Source organism: Xenopus tropicalis, chromosome 1, assembly GCF_000004195.4.
Source record: "Xenopus tropicalis strain Nigerian chromosome 1, UCB_Xtro_10.0, whole genome shotgun sequence".
NCBI classification, from domain to species: domain Eukaryota; kingdom Metazoa; phylum Chordata; class Amphibia; order Anura; family Pipidae; genus Xenopus; species Xenopus tropicalis.
The window spans coordinates 14,633,132-14,650,246 of NC_030677.2; the positions used below are offsets into that span (position 1 = coordinate 14,633,132).

The 17,115-nt window shown below is 44.5% G+C and overlaps 1 protein-coding gene across 3 annotated transcripts in view; it reads left to right on the top strand.

The window, feature by feature from the left end:
* Positions 1 to 17,115, top strand: part of exoc6b (exocyst complex component 6B) — a 113,251-nt gene that overhangs the window by 55,839 nt on the left and 40,297 nt on the right. For all 3 annotated transcript variants that reach the window (XM_031895261.1, XM_031895259.1, XM_031895260.1), the window contains exon 18: positions 962 to 1,035. In XM_031895261.1, the coding sequence (XP_031751121.1) occupies positions 962 to 1,035 (74 nt within the window). The remainder of the gene's footprint in view (positions 1 to 961; positions 1,036 to 17,115) is intronic.

The window sequence follows — 17,115 nt, forward strand, 5'->3', positions numbered from 1 at the left end:
ATGGATTCGGCAAGAGAAACACTTCCCATGTTTCGAGACTTGAATCAGTGTCTTGTAGGAGGCAATAAAACAACACAGAATTTGAGGAGTAGGGAAGAAAGGCCCTTTGCTGGTTTGAAGCTGTCGGAGTGTGTTTTCATCGCATCGAGCCTTATAAAAAGTAGAACAATGCCACGTCGCATAGGATATTCTTCCAAGCACATCACACTGTACTTTAGGTATAAAGTCTGCCTTTCATGGCCAATGGTGAATGAGTCGCTTGGGATAATATTACAGAGGAGACCATGTAATCATATTATAAAGAGTCCCACTCGCTTTCCCTCAATGAGTAGCTCTTTTCTCCGCGGCCTGCTAATAAAGGACCATAACAGATAATGAAAATATGCGGGAAGGGGGACAATCACCAATCCGTCAGAGAATTATTTATTATTGATAAACACTTAGGCCATGAGGTGACAGGCGTGAAATCGGCGATCTGAAATATACAAAGCTTTCGGAACTGAAAGAAACTTTCACAGCAGAAGATTTTATTGTATAAAGATGGGAAGAAAAAAAAAGGGGGGGAACCACTTTTTTTTTTTTTGTCCTTTGCTTTATCCCCCAACCCGACAATGCCACCCCCACCTCCAGCCATTTCACTTCTTCTTCTTTTTTTTTTTTTTTTTGCATAGTTGTTTGTCCATTGACCAAACAAATACTCTGAAGCTCAGAGCGGCCCATGGGAATAGAGTTTAGGTTGAGTTAGTACAGTTTCCTTGCTGTCAGGACGGTGGAATTAATGGTGTTTTGATGACACGAATTTTGAAGGGCAGACAAAGAGCATGGAGGCAAAGAGACATGACTCCTTAGAAGCTCGTTCCTCCTCTCCCCTAGCCTCCCTTGTCCTTGCTGTCATCCGTCTGCCAATCTTCCTGTCCATGGTTATTTAAAGGCGCTTTTCATGGCCTTTTCTTTCCCACAGGGTTTGCCAGATCCGGACCAGTGCCTGGGTTCCAAGGGGACACGCTGCAGTTGGCCTTCATCGACTTAAGACAAGTAAGCCTTTGTGTTTTTGTTTTTTGTTTCTCTTTTAAGATGTGTGACTGAGGGCCCATGAGGTCTTAAGGAGAGAGGAGAAGACGAGGGAGGGGGGATTGGAGGATGGGGGTGAAAACAGAACTCAAAGGATTAAATGCCACAGACCTGGGCTCTTTTTCCTCCTTTCAACGCTGTCAGGTCAGTTCCCTCGCTTGTGAAGTGACGGGCGTGAAGTGAAGGTGATGCCGTAGGTTCCCCCCCCCCTTTCTCAATCCGCGACCTCCGCGTTGTGTAACGTACACATGACTTTTACCAGGGCACCGGATAATTCCGCAAGCTTTTGAGCCTATAACAGTGAGAGAGCGTGGGCGTTGCTGTTGAAGCGCCGCTTGTGCTGAAAGATGGTGAAGGGGGTTGCCAACACTCCATGAGAGCCTTGTGTAGTAAGCTTGTATGCTGAGCTTTCACAGCAACTGGCTATGGATGGAGAGGAACCACTTGCATAGGACACCACAACAAACTAGGTTTATTTAAGTGAAACTAGTGGCGATGGTGAAAGTGTGAGGGTAGGGTAGGACCTTCATTTATATAGAAGGCCTTTGTTGCCCATTAAAAGCAACATTGTACAGGGGATTGTCCTATACCAACCTTTGTAGAAGTTATAAAGCCAACTAGAGTTTCTTTAGTCATTCACATTAGTATTGTAGCTTAATTTGCCATGAACTCATATCCCCAAAAACTAAAACTCCCAGGAATCTGAAGCCAGCAACTTTTTGGTTACCAGAAGCTCCAGGCAATCTGTAGTTATAATGGAGCCAAAGCCAAGGAAAAAACAGGTCTGAATGGACTCAGTAACACTAATGCAATGCCTTAAACCAGTGGTTCCCAAAGTGTGGGGCTGGTTCCTCTGGGACTAATAAACCAATGTTTATCTGTAACTTTGTTATGAGCTAAGGGGCAAAGGTAAATTATGAAGTGGAATTGCAAAGTATCTAAAAGTTAACATGAAGTTACCCGGACAGCCTCGCCGTAACGTGAATGGCACCGTCTTACAAACAGTTTATTGAAATTCTGCTATTTGCAACTTGTAGCCGAACAGCTGAGAGCCATCAGGCCACGTAATGATCTCATTTATTATATTTCATTTATTTTCATTTCTTTCCCGAAGCCGCTAAATCATATGCAGCCTAAGAGCTTTATGTTCATGCATTCAGTGGGCAATAATAAACAAGCGGCTGACGTGCCGGTCTCACAATTCCACAAAAAGGCATTAAAATAAAATATCCAGTGCAGGAAACCAATTAGAATGGCATGATCAAAGGCTGCAATGTTCTCATTGGCTAACTATGAATTGTTTATGTATGGGTTGGGCCATCCGTCTTTGTTTCTGACGGTTATGAAGCAGCTTTCTGATGTTGGCAGACAGGGTCAGCGAGCTGGGGCGTAATATGGAACCAACCACTTTGCTCTACTTTTAGCTACCAAAATATGAGCATTTAGTCAGGGACCCTGCTTCTTCCCACCCAAAGGTTAATGCAAGGGAAAAGCAAGGACCAACAAACACAGAAGTAGCAGAATAGCCAATGTACTGGAACAGACTATGTAGATAGATAGATGGATGGATAGATGTATAGCAGTAGATATTCTGAGCCCCTTTAATATTAACAGGCACAGCAGAAGAAGAACTTAGTAAGTTTGTGCCAGTACAGCCATTGTTGCATTTTAAAGCACAAATAAACCCTGTACTTAAGACCCACTCTTGGCCCCCTTATGCCTATAGACCAGGGGTCCCCAACCTTTCTTACTCGTGAGCCACAGTCAAATGTAAAAAGACTTGGGGAGCAACACAAGCACCATAAAAGTTCATGGAGGAGCCAAATAAGGGCTGAGATTGGCTATTAGGGGCCTCTATGCACCCTATCAGCTTACAGGGGCTTTATTTGGTAGGAAATCTTGTTTTTATTCAACCAAAACTTGCCCCCAAGTCAGGAATTCAAAAATAACTCCCTTGTTTGGGGGCACTGAGAGCAACACCCAAGGGGTTGGGGAGCAACATGTTGCCCCCAAGCCACTGGTTGGGGATCATAGGTTGATGATATAGGGTCTTGGATACATTGTTTATATAATGACGTTTACAGTCAATAGCATTCATTCCAATTTTAAAGAAGCATAGGTAAGGTTGTGCTATGGTTAACCCTGTTTTATGCCTCTTGGGTAGGGTTCCTACGGATATGTGAAAGCTCAAACTGCACTAGTGTACCCTTCATGTGCAGAACACTTAATGGGGGGCTGGTAAGGCTAAATTCAGTGAAAATTAGGCAGTGGCAGTATAGCATTGTGTTGGCCACCGGGGTCATGTCGAGTGGTAATCATCTTAATTCCTACACAGGCATCCAATTAGAAGTTAGACATTGTTTTATTTGGTTAGGTTAAGCTTTTTCCTATTCTATGTCTTTTAGAGGGGGTATTTTAACTACAACTTCATCTTATACTAAAAAGTATTTAAAGTCTATGGCTATAGCAGTTTCCACCAACACCACAAATAAAGCTTGATATTATCCCAAGCACACTTCAGGCTCCCTTCACTTGTCTCTTCAAGAACAATCAAGACTACTATAAGCCATCAGTGGAGACCATCTTGAACCAATGTTGGCATAAATATAACAGGCCTAAGTGAGCTTATATAGCATGGCAGTGGTAATACGTGGCCCTCCATCATCAGTCTGTAGCCATCTCTTCAACAGAGCAGATAAGTCCCCACCAGGTGCAGATTAATTTCACCTATTCATCCTTTTGCCTAATTATTTCATAAATGTTTCTTTACCGACCAAGGAAACCCGTTGTTTGTTGTTGCCGGATGTGAAAAAAGCTTGGAGCCAGGTGTGTTTTGGAGAAGAATAATTTGTATATAAACATATATTAAGCAACAACCCCCCAAAAAAGGTTTTAGGGGGTTGTTGTTTGCTGCCTGTCTTATTTTATTGGTCAAGCCTTGGCCGTCTATATGATCATGATGTATCGGTATTCTTGACTCATAACTCTATGCTGTGCTTTTTGACCATTTTCAATAAGTGGGAGAGCCCCCACTCTCCATTCCACAAGGATAACCTTTGCACTTGCGGGGGGGCTTCCTGCGGTGGCATGATCCTTGCAATTGAGTCCCGTCAGGAAATATTAACTTTTAGCCAAGGCAATCCCCCCCCCACAGGGGTTGGGCAGATGAAAGACGGGACAGAAATGTGCCGAAAGCAGACTACTTTCTCTTTAGCTGCCTTTTTATGAGCAGAACTTTGTTGTATCCCTATGGCAGAGAGTGAGAAGAGGAGGAGAGGTGCTGAATTGGGGGCGCTGTCATCGCTTTTGCCGAGAAGATGGATGGGGTTGGATGGAAAGTGTGAATGAATCGGGAGTCATTGACTGATGCCTCTGTCTGATTAAGGCAACCTTTTTTATGTGCCTCACAGTAAACAACAAACAGAACCAGTGCTTTGTATCTGCTGCCACGATGATGCAGTACCTCTTGTTTCCAGGACCCCCCCCCCCCAGAAAGCATTCAGGAACTTCCTGATTCTCCTGTGGGCATGGAGAGCATTATCCCCTCTTGCATCGATGATCCGGCCTGTGAGCTCGCAATTCACACTGGAACAGCTGTCAGCGGATAATAGATTGGGATTGGGAAGAGTGATGGGAGGGCAATCTGTCATGTGGTGACACAGAGGGGCCAAAGACTTGCCATTCATTCATTCGCAGTTGGGAAGCTCCACTTTGGCAAATGAAAATTCTAGCCCCCTTTTATTTTTATTTGTCGCCTTGAAAAGACTCAAGTTGCTGAAGTCAGCTGTTTCTTCCAGGCGCCCCGGAGTTGCCATTTTGCCAATATTTTCCATGAAAGGCGCAGTTTAACGGATGAGAAGGGTTGTCCTAGCAGCGGAGCTAGTTTTACCGCCTTACAGGCCATTAGCTTGATTCAGCACAAGCGATTGGAGCATTGAAATTTTGGGTCTTATCTATGTAATGTTCTCTGCCCAGTAGCAGCGGGATAGTGCAACCCCACAACAGGTACAGTAATATGGCCACAGTAAGGCAAAATGGCGGCCGATGCAAGGTGGAGCCAGTAATACTTCAGCCTCCCTTCAGAAGACTGGTACCTGGAAATAGAAACACATATTCAGCACAGGTGGTCCCCAAAATGGCTCCCATGTTGTTAAGGTGGAACCTTGCTTGCTAAGCTAAGCAGTAGGGTCCTGCTTTTGGGGGTGATACTGTTGCTTTGTTCATACCTGAAAGTCAAGTCATAGAAGTCGTGGATTCTTTGTCAGAGGCCCACGTGGGTTCAGTTGGTTGACCCTTGGGCAGACAGTCTGGTTGCCATTGGCTACAAAGTAATACTAATGGCAGATTAATGTTTGCTCTTATCACATTAATTCACTGCAGTTAAACTACTAGTGTTTATAGCTTATATACAATAAACTTCTTGAAGGAAAACATAGGGGTCCCTGCCCATCACATAAGTTGCCTATTATACCTATGGAAGATAGTTTGGCCAGTAAATCCCTGTAGGCTGCTTTAGGCTTGTAGCTGCCTTCAGAAGTTCATTAGAGCCAACATTCTTCAGAGCCCAGGACTTCGCAGCAAGGTGGCACTGTGTTCCCTTCAGTCTAAATGTCAACTGCTCGTTTGGCTGAAACAGTCGTTCTTACAAACGAAAAAATGCCTGTAAATTTGTGATTGTCAAAATTAAGCCCTGTTTTTAAATTGACACAAAATGCTTGGTTTATGGCAGTAACTCAGTTGTACGTTGTATATAGTGCATGTAGCCAGTTCTGATCTAGCCACCGGCTAATGGATTTTATTAGAACCGCCATGTTGCACTTGCTCAGTGATCACATACATAGGATAATGCAATAATCATGCCCAATGCAAATCCCACAATTAAATGGAGCAACCATAGATTTCACAGCCACACACACACTGCACAAACTGTGACCAGTCAGCACAACCAATATGGGCAACCGGACTGATAGGTGAGTAAATAGCTCCAAGCAAACAAGTCTTCTGGCAACATTTGGTTTATATAACGGATAAAGTAGTTGAGCAGTGCTTTATATGCCACATAAGTTAATGGTTTTGGACATCTTTAAGCAAAATTCATTGATTTTTAAAGCTGGTAAAGACCTGGATACTGACATTATTTAAATTACCCACCAAGTCTTTGTTTAGCCAAGTAGTCCCATTCATCTTCAATGCCCCACACCCACCAGGGGAGATCATCTCCAAACCACATTTCCTATTTTAAGAGATATATGATTATCCATTAATATAGGCCAGTTCTGGGGGTATTTTAGGTTTTGGCCAGCGGTGCCCAGGACATTTCTCCATACCTCTAAGGGGTAAAAGCTGTCTAACTTTGTTTCCATTATGGTTGATATAGCTCTTTCAGAGCATGGAGACACAGGCTGCTCCTACCTTATATAATGTAGAGTTCCACTTAATAGTCTAAGTGCAGATTGCTTTTTTGGCTGTGGCTGCAGTCCACGTGATCTGATCGGAGAGGCTGGTATTTGTGCTCCACTGTAGCACATGGCACCGACTGCATTATGTGTCCACCTGGGATCAGTCTAAAAAAGAGAATATTGTAGTGCCATTGGGCTTTTAGCTTTAATGCGCCTTAATAGGCCAATAAAAGCCTAGTTGCATGCCTATAGAGCGTCGGGAAACCTGAGCGGAGTGGGCCCAGTTGAAGAGTGTAATTTGGCCCAAATTGCAGCTGCTAAGTGCTGTTTTAGATACATTTTCATGGGGCTGGTAATGTATTCTCCTGAGGTTTTCTTCTCTTTATGGGTTAATGACCTTATTGCAGCGACACCTCTCAGGCATGACAGTCAGAATAGGCCCTGGGCTTCTCTCCCCTTTCTTCAGGCTCTCTGACAGGTACACTAGGGTTGGGCCACTCAGCATTTTAGAAGGGTTTAAAATCAAACTCTTTCACTAGTGTCCTGGGTTGTCTTCGCATTTCTCAGCTGCAGAAGATGGGGTGTGCATCCTTCCACCTCCTTCCTCCTATCATTCTGTGCCATAGACTCCTCCAGGTCAGAAGCAGACCTTAAGAAGTCTATACAGGGAATCTTCTCCTAGGTATCTTGTTCTGTTTAGAGAGTAGCAAGAAAGAGCCAGAAACCATAGAACGTGTGGGTTGGATCTGGATGAGAATTCCACCTTTTGAGAGGGTAGTGTTGCAAGTTGGAGGCAGTGGTTCCAAGTGGGTAGAAATGTGAGTTGCAGTTGGGATTTTTCTGGTCAGACCCAAACAGGTATATAGTGAAGAGAAATGATTTCACATTTGCAAGGATGTTACAAGCAATGGCAAAAAGAGATGTGTGCTGAGTCCCCGCCACTGTTCTACCAATACCTGCCTTTGGCTACAATTCTTGCCTCTAGTTGGCTTCCAAGAGAGCTAAAGTTCCGTTACACCCCTGTATCATTTGTAGTAACCTTCTGAAGATAAGCGGAATCAGATTTCCATTTTGCTTGTGATGAATTCCGTGCTTAAGGGGTGATACCCTTGGCTAATAAGGTCTAAGTGCAGTCGTATTCCCCTTGGGGGTATCTCAGCCCCTCGTTGTGTTTAATGGAAAGGAAATGCATTGTTGGTATTAGAGGAGGGGGAACCAGTTTCTCTCTTATCGATATTGATCTCCAGGCAATGTGATCATGCCTCTGTGCAGATTGGGTCTGTAGCAAGAAAGATTGATTGAGATCTCTGTGTTGCTTATACTGACCAGAAAACGTCCGACAATGACCTGCATACAAGTGGCTCTATAATCTGTTTATCTGAATGGTATTCTCATTTTTCTTTACTGTTTCTGTACTTGAAGTGTTTGATGCCTTGATAAACTCTCCCCCTTTATACATGGGCACAGTCAAAAGGTAGCCGAGTCCTTTAGACTGATTCGGCTTATCTGCTCATGTGTGGTGCCCCCCAAGAGGCCTCCCAGATTAATATCTGGGTGAAAATCATCCAGGTGACGATCAGGCAGGTCCACCGGTCTCTATACCCACCATTTTAATTGGATTAAATCTCTAGGGCCAAACAAAAGAATTAGGCTGATATTGCCCACGTATTGGGAGAAGTTTCAAACTTTGGGGACCTCGTTGCAGAAGAGGGTCCATATTCTCCATCAGCCCAGCTACTCTGCAACCCTGTCCCACCCCAACTCAACTTCCGACAGCACACAAGGAATGCCGCCATTATTTATATACTCACTGTCACAGCGTAGGGTGGTTGGTTAAGATGTGGCCTTTTCACTTCATTGATCTTCTGGTGCGACATGTACATGACCAGTGCCAATGAGACTAGAAAGCGACCACACAAGAATACAACATGATAGAGCAGCTGATTTGATCCTTAACATCAAAAGCATTGGGAGTGAAAACATTTAGCATCAACTTGCATTTGTCCTTATATTTACAGAGTTCTATTACATCCAAATTGCACGTACTGTATGGATTAGTAGGTCGTGCCCTTATTGTCTTTCATTGGTTACACTCTAGCGTCTTGTTTGACCTTTTGGAACCAGCGTGATTCATCTGTTGATGGACAGTTCTCTCTTGGGTTCTGTCATATCTCTCCGGATCCAACCTTGCTCGCTTCTTGCACTTTCCTTGGGATTCAATTAACTTACCCTCTCCAATATCTGGATGATGAAAAATTCACAAGCCAACAGGCCGCAGCAGCCTTGAACGATGAGTGCATTCCCTCGGACCCGCTCCATTGGATTGGGTTACCGGCTCCCAGCAGCCAGGGCGCGTCTGCTACTCATTTTCCCCCACTTGTGCTTAAGGACAGACTGAGTGTCTTGGTGTCTGCTGAGGTTCCATGTGGATCGCATATACAGCTGCCCCCTCTACAGGGTTCACAGTGCCAACAAAAGGGCACTTCCGTTAGAATAGAAAAACAGTTTCAACCATTCATACTGTTAGGGTCACATTCAATTAGTCAGTGCAGGACCAAATATCAAAATATATGGTATATGAGCCCTGTATGCCCCATAATTGGGTGACCAGTATCTGAATATCATAGTATCTTTTCTCTGTCCTTGGGCATGTAGCAGATAAGACGTTATCCTTTTCATTTTGGGAAAATCAATAGTATTTTACCTATGTTTAACAACAAGGGTGGTGGTTTGGAGTTGAAAACGCTCATTTTGGGTTGAATCGAGAGCCTTAGAACATATGGAACTTAATGTATCAAATGGAGCCCACTGTAGCATTTCATAGGCCACTCTACAACGCAGCATTAGTGGAATTGGATAGGCTACTCTACAACGCATCATTAGTGGAATTGGATAGGCTACTCTACAACGCAGCATTAGTGGAATTGGATAGGCTACTCTACAACGCAACATGAAATTTGCGAAATTGGATTGGCTCCCTTTGTGTTTCTGCTTCTGAAGGCTAGGGAACTAGAATATTGAGGCTGTTGGTAGACAAACCCATCTAGAAGGCATCTGCCGTAGCATTACACTTTGGTGGGTTTGAATTAGCCTTGGCATGAAACCAGCCTTAGAGGCTGAGCTGGCAGAAGAGGTGGAGAGCATTGTGGGGACCAAAGGGGACAGCTCGCACCCTCCGTGGCACGCACGGTGTTATCATGGGAAGACACATGCTGTTTTGTACTTGGTTATTCCTTGTCCTTCATATCAGCCCAGGACTTGCTGCTTTGTTCTACGCTGATTACTCCCGCTTGGGTTCAAGAACACTGTGTCCTACCCTGCATGTAGGAAATCAGCACATTGAGGGGACCTGTGGCACGTTATATGTATTGCCTGTCATCTGGATAAGGAGAGGCTTTGTATTTTTGTTTCTCTATTTTTTTATAAAAATGTATTTAATTTAAATTTTTTTACCACTAGGATATTTACTAGCTTTCCTGTTATTGTGTGTAACTTTAGTACCTTATAGCCAGTGTGTGGGTGGCTCAGCCAACTGATGTTTTCCGCAGTGTACTGTATGATTTAAGGGTAACACTATGGCATCTCCTACCCATAAGTATAAATACAAATACACAGAGAAGGAATGTTCTGGGCACACAATAAGCTGTACCCCCATACTGTACTGTCTAAGGGAAACACTATGGCACCCCCTACCCATATGTATAAATACAAATATACAGAGAAGGAATGTTCTGGGCACACAATAAGCTGAACCCCCATACTGTACTGTCTAAGGGAAACACTATGGCACCTCCTACCCATATGTATAAATACAAATATACAGAGAAGGAATGTTCTGTGCACACAATAAGCTGTACCCCCATATTGTACTGTCTAAGGGAAACACTATGGCACCTCCTACCCATATGTATAAATACAAATATACAGAGAAGGAATGTTCTGGGCATACAATAAGCTGTACCCTCATACTGTACTGTCTAAGGGAAACACTATGGCACCTCCTAACCATATGTATAAATACAAATATACAGAGAAGGAATGTTCTGGGCACACAATAAGCTGTACCCTCATACTGTACTGTCTAAGGGAAACACTATGGCACCTCCTACCCATATGTATAAATACAAATATACAGAGAAGGAATGTTCTGGGCACACAATAAGCTGTACCCCCATACTGTACTGTCTAAGGGAAACACTATGGCACCTCCTACCCATATGTATAAATACAAATATACAGAGAAGGAATGTTCTGGGCACACAATAAGCTGTACCGTCATACTGTACTGTCTATGGGAAACACTATGGCACCTCCTACCCATATGTATAAATACAAATATACAGAGAAGGAATGTTCTGGGCACACAATAAGCTGTACCCTCGTACTGTACTGTCTAAGGGAAACACTATGGCACCTCCCTCCCATATGTATAAATACAAATATACAGAGAAGGAATGTTCTGGGCACACAATAAGCTGTACCCCCATACTGTACTGTCTAAGGGAAACACTATGGCACCTCCCTCCCATATGTATAAATACAAATATACAGAGAAGGAATGTTCTGGGCACACAATAAGCTGTACCCCCATACTGTACTGTCTAAGTGACACAAAGAGAGAATATTCCGGGCACACAGTACAATGTATCAAGCTGTCCAGTCGGGAAATAAAATAAAATCTAAGTGCCATTTATGAAGGGGGTATAATTAACCTTTAAATGGAGATGCTGGTTATATCCACTAATATAGTTTGCACCCTTGTGTCTCATCGGTCTTTGTGTCCAGAGCAAAGAGGAATTAAATGAGGGCAGATAAGGATGGAGGGAAGAGGCAGACAGGCTCATGTCAGGGGAGATTCATGCTTTTTGGAAGCCGTTCTTCTTAGCCGATGAGACCTCAGGGGGATCTTCCTGTGAGGGGCTTCCTGGGCCAGACTGTGAGCCTGTGTTGTACAAAACAATATGACTGATGGTACCTACAGACTTCCGGAGCATTGGATTCTCAGCAAGGCTCAGGGTAAGGGGCAGATCTCGGCTATTTATCTCGAGAAGCTATGGATATAATTCTGCTCAATGAACTTCTAACCTACATCTCCATCTAAAGGCTTTGAAAGTACTGAGCCCAAATCTTTCCTTAACGGGACATTACAAGGTGCAGTTGGGGTGGGACATTCTGTTTCATAATAGCGGCACGGTAAATATTACAAAAATGTACTTTTAGCACCATTTAGACACTGATATTTAATAGGGTCAGCGCCTCTAGCATGGGTGGAATCATGACAAACTAGAAGATGAATAGTACTAAATACTGATTAGTACTGAGCACTCATTCCTGGGCCCATTCCCGTTTAGATATACCCCACAGAGAGGGTTTAGTTTTCCTTTAACTCTCCCCCCTATTATTTGTCTATTGCCTCTGCGTGTTTGGCTTTGCACTTGTACTCTGGGATCTCCCTGATGTGTTGCAACACCTATTTGCCATGGGTAACCCTATCCCTTTGCATTGCCCCCATGGACAGGGCATGTGGATTGTGGCTTCCCGAGAGGCTAGCAGCAGTTTTACTTTACAGCAATGTCAGCCTAGGGCCAAATGACTCGAGTAGCTGTGCAACCGAAAAAAAATTCACCTTTACTGGCAATGTGTCAATGTCACTTTCTTCCAGATTGGGAAATAGATATGTAGAAAAAAAAAAAATCAAACGGATTCCAGGTAGCAAGATTTTTCTGATAAAAAGTGACAAATTGAAACCTTTTTCTCTCTTGGGAAACTGGTGGGGGCTTTTTTACTTGTAAAGTGCTAAGTTTCCGGGTGCTGAATGAGGGTTCTAGTTGAGCAATGTCTGTAAAGCTCCCCGCTCCTTGGTGCCACTATTGCAGCATCAGGTCCTTGGCCAGAGCAGTGGGCCAATTCTACCTGCCGATATGGGTCCCTTAGATCAATTCAGCAGCTAATCGGCCCTGTGTATGGGCACTACCGACGGGCCTGCCCAACCGATATCTGGCCTGAAATCAGCCGGATATCGATCTTGCAGGTTAAAAAAATCTAGTCGGGGACCGCATCAACGAGCCGATGCGGTCCCCGATCTGAATAAATTTTTTAACCTGCCCGACCGATATCCGCACCAACTTTGCTTATACCCATTGTTATATGGGTTATATTATTATATTATATATAATTCGAATTAGCCTGGATTCTCCCGATATCACCTAACCTTAGGATCTGCGGATCTGAAGGTGTATGGGCACCTTTAGGCTCGTGGCTCGTCAGGTGGTGGAGAAACGCCCGTCGTCGCTGAATGGCAACTGCCCGTCGGCAGTGGTTTCCATACACTTCAATGGCAGGCAGCCTGAGCAGCTGCAGGCTTTTTTCTCCAGGTGAACTATGATGGTGGAACAAACTTCTGGCGTGTGGTGGGGCCTTCAATGAATGCTACACTCTCATAATATTCCCTTTTCATGCAATAGATGTACTTGCACTGATATACAAAGTAATAATGACTATTGGAAGGTGATTCCATGGAACCATTCTACGGTCCAATCAAATTTGAGTTGATTTATCCAGATCTACCAAAGCTATCTATGTGTGGTGGGCTACCATCTCATAATATTCTCTTTTCATGCACTAGATGTACTTGCACTGATATACAAAGCGATAATGACTATTGGAAGGTGATTCTAAGGAACCATTCTACGGTCCAATCAAATTTGAGTTGATTTATCCAGATCTACCTATGCATGGGCCGAGCCAGCTTCTCCAGACTAGAGGCTTATGGGCTTGACCTACTGATATCTGGCTGATTAGAAAACCCTATGGGTGGAGGACTGTAGCTGTTCATTGATGCCCTCCTCTTCTGACAGGACTCTCCTATCTTGAACTTGTTTTGTCTCAGTAGAAACGTGATTGGATCACTGTTGGACCTTGGTAGTGTTTTGCTGCCTTCAGTCCAACCCGCCTCCTGCACACGTGTATTTATATATGTATAATAACTGTTATTGCTGTCGGCTCTTGCATCTAGTGTAGGTATCTCCTTGGCCAAAGTCCCTTTATCTCTTAATGGCCCTCCATGGCTTCCGATCTTTGGGCGTGGGCTGAGCATCTCTGAACTCTCTGTGGCCCCTTTCTCCTCTGCTGCCAGAAGTCTCCCTCCCCGCAAGCCTGAAATGAAACTGGTTGGGTCACTGGGAGTTGAGCGGAGCAGGCAATCGGCGCGTTTGCCTTCAGAGTTATAATTAACCTGCTCCGAGGTGTTACCCTGAACTCTGCGTGTCTCTCTGGCACCCTGGCTGAACCTGAGCGGATACAAACCAAACAGGTGCAGTCGGCAGGAGTGGCAGAACTAATTGCCATTCAGAGAGCAGATTACAAGCGAAGCATGTTTAACCTCTGCTCTGCTTGCTGCCGCTGCGTCCTTCTGCTGCCCAACAGGTTCCTGTTACACTCCCCCCTACCTGAGCCTCATTCTCTCTTTGGGATCCACTAGAATTCTCCTTATTAACCAGCTTTGCCTTATAAGTTATGCAAGGGGGTCCTTTAAAGCTTCAAAATTGTCTGAGCTATCCAAATATACTCTTGGCTATACACTTGGAACCAGGGTTGGACAGGCCTTGTGGGACACCAAGGAAATCTCCAAGTGTGCCCCATAACATAATCCCTATCACTTATTTATTATATATACCCAAAAGCCCTTCTGTGTAGGATGTTTTACTTCTAGGAGTTACAGTGGGCCCCAGAGGTCATGTTCTCTGTTGGTGTTGGGCAGTGATCCCCAACCTGTGGCTCGGGGGCAACATGTTGCTTACAAGTCCCTTGGGTGTTGCTCCCAGTGGCCTCAAAGTAGATGCTTATGTTTGAATTCTGGCTTTTGGGCAAGTTTTGGTTGCATTAAAACCAGGTGTACTGACAAACAGAGCCTCCTGTAGGCTGCCAGTCCACATAGGGGCTGCCAAATCGCCAATCACAGCCCCTATTTGTAACCCCAGGAACATTTTTCATGATTGTGTTGCTCTCCAACTCTTTTTTTTTTTTAATTAGAATGTGGCTCACAGGTAAAAAAGGTTGGGGAACCCTGGTGTTGTTAACTAGCCAATCAGCCCACAGGCCAAATGGACGGAGACTGTACAAGGGCCATACCCATGATATGATAACCCTTCTGTTCTGTTCTGTTTTTGTTGTTCCAAAAGCCTAAACCATTGCAACTGCAGCTTGTGGCTCCATTTAATTTCCTTGTGTGCCAATATACCATACACTAGTAGTTCTGGTGCGTTGGCAGATTAGATTTTCTTCACCTGCTGATCAATGCATCCATAGTTCATGAATATCTGCCAGGATCGTTGGGCCTCCATAGATGTGCCAAGAGTCTTATCGCAGTGGTTCCCAACTGTGTGTGGGGGGTTCATGCTATAGGCCAATTAGGGTGAAAATTGAGGTTAAATGATTATTTACTGGGTAGTTAGAGCCATGTTTCATAATTCTGTGACCTTATTAGGAGTTGAAGAGGTTGGGGTCTGGCCAAATATTTGACTGCAGAGGGGGAAGCTGAACCCAGAAAGACCTCTTCCCTAATCTATAGGAGGGCTAGTGTGTTGATTTTTTTCCTAAGACCAGAAAATGCAGGGTTATTTTTATGGCCATTGGAGACAAGGCAGATTAAAGACAAAGGTTGAAGGTTGGTCCCAGTCATATCAGAAGTCTCGGCTCATTGTTTCCATCGGTCGGAGAGCGAGCGTAAGCCTCAGGAAGCAGAGCAAGTTATTAACCTTCTCAAATAGGAAGGACAGCCAATTAGTGCCCTTGTCCAAAGACTTCACCATGTCACCCTGAACTCTGCCTGGCCTCCTGCTACACAACTTGAACTGCTCTTTATGTCACTGCTCAGCAAGATAACGGCGCTTGGTGGCCGGCTCTAATCTGCTCAGCACTGTGTTTCCTGGCATTAAAGGGACGTTACCCCGGCTAATTATGGATTCCGAAAACAATAAGTGTTTCATGCGGCTTTTCTCCTCGCTGAGTAAAACAAGGGCGCTCCTGTGACTGTGCTTTCTTCCAAGGTTCTAATTTAGTAAAGCCAAGAGAGACTTCAACCCCCGTTTTTGGTTATTGTTTGGCCTTTGGGGGTGCTGTTCCTTGGCCAAGATATGATGAGATCTTACCAACAGGCTGCAAAGAGAACACCGATAAATAAATACGGCTTTCTAGGAAGGTTAAACTATGGCCCTCTGATTTGCTGAACATCTGGGATAGGCATTCATAGGCATTCAGGCCAACTGTGAAGTCCCTGATCCCAAGAGCTTGCCAACCCTTAGGGTGATGCCACACGGCATTTCAGTTGGCGGAGAGGTTCTAGAAGCTACTCCTGCTAACTTTGGTGGAAACTGATACTGCTAAAAGGAATGGATCTTGAACTTGACAACATGCATTATCTGGCCAAGAACCGCCATTACTTGTAGTGTTAGTTGGATCCCATTGAAGGCAGCAGGGATGGTCAAAAAGGGGATCAGTTGTGTGCTACTTGATGTAACATATACCCATGCCTGCTCACACTGCTGATGCCAGCGATGGGCAGGTCGGGCACCGGAATATAAATGATAATGGCATGGAGGGACATGTTGGAAAAGGGCAAGTTAGGGTCCATCATGGATGAACTTCTTGTTAATCCGCATATCACTGCTGCCTGTATTGTCGGATAGCTGTCATGGAGGCACCATTATAGAATCAATATGCATAAAATCAAGGTATTTGTGCTAAATGAAGAATTCTATTCTATTTACATATAGAAACAAACATTGATGTGGCATAAATAGAAATGAAAGCTGGCATGGAACAGATGCCCTAAGGACACTCTCATTGGTCTCTAAGTGGAAAGTGTGCGCAAGAAATCATTAGCGTTTGGTTATCGGTAATGGTTTCCCTGTTTGTTTAGTTGAGGAGTGCAAGATACGGGCCTTACAGGGGCCTCCATTGTGCTCCGCGCCGAGGCGCAAACAGCAGCCGGGCCAGAACTCCGTCCCCGCTGAGCCATCCATCATTTTGCCTCTTCTATGAACTTGGGTTTGTAATGCGTCCTCTAATCAGGGATTTGCTTTCTCTTTGTACTTGTGCCTAATGTGCTTGCACAGTTTAACCCCCTTGACTCTGGCCTTGAATGGTTAATGCCTTAGTTAGCAGTGCATGAACGCTGAAGTTTAAATTTGGGATATCCAACCTATGGGATCGCTGAAGGCAACAGAATTTCTTTCATTTGTGTTTTGTGGTCTGAACTTGGGAGTGAGGGCCTGGTATTTAGACAAAAAAGCTCATATTTGAGTGTACCCGTTCTGATATTAGTACTCGGTTAAGGCCTAAAAAAAAACCGAAGCAGATCTGTTGTCCGTTGCGCACTCGCCGGAGGTTGTCTAGAGATGTGCCGTGCATATGGCCGGCTGGGGAGAAACGCCTTTGTGCAGGCTGTCCCATCAGGGTAACAAGAAATGTATATTTAAGGATATGGGCGATTCGATCCATATGCACTCAGTATGTGCCAAGGAATGCTCCAGCTACAGAATCTCCCCTTAGCGCAGAATGTCTCCGGATCTCCAAGATCTTCTCCCGCTGGCCCCTCACCTCGACCCTGCTCACACAGAGGCTGCCAAAGTTGAATCTCATGATT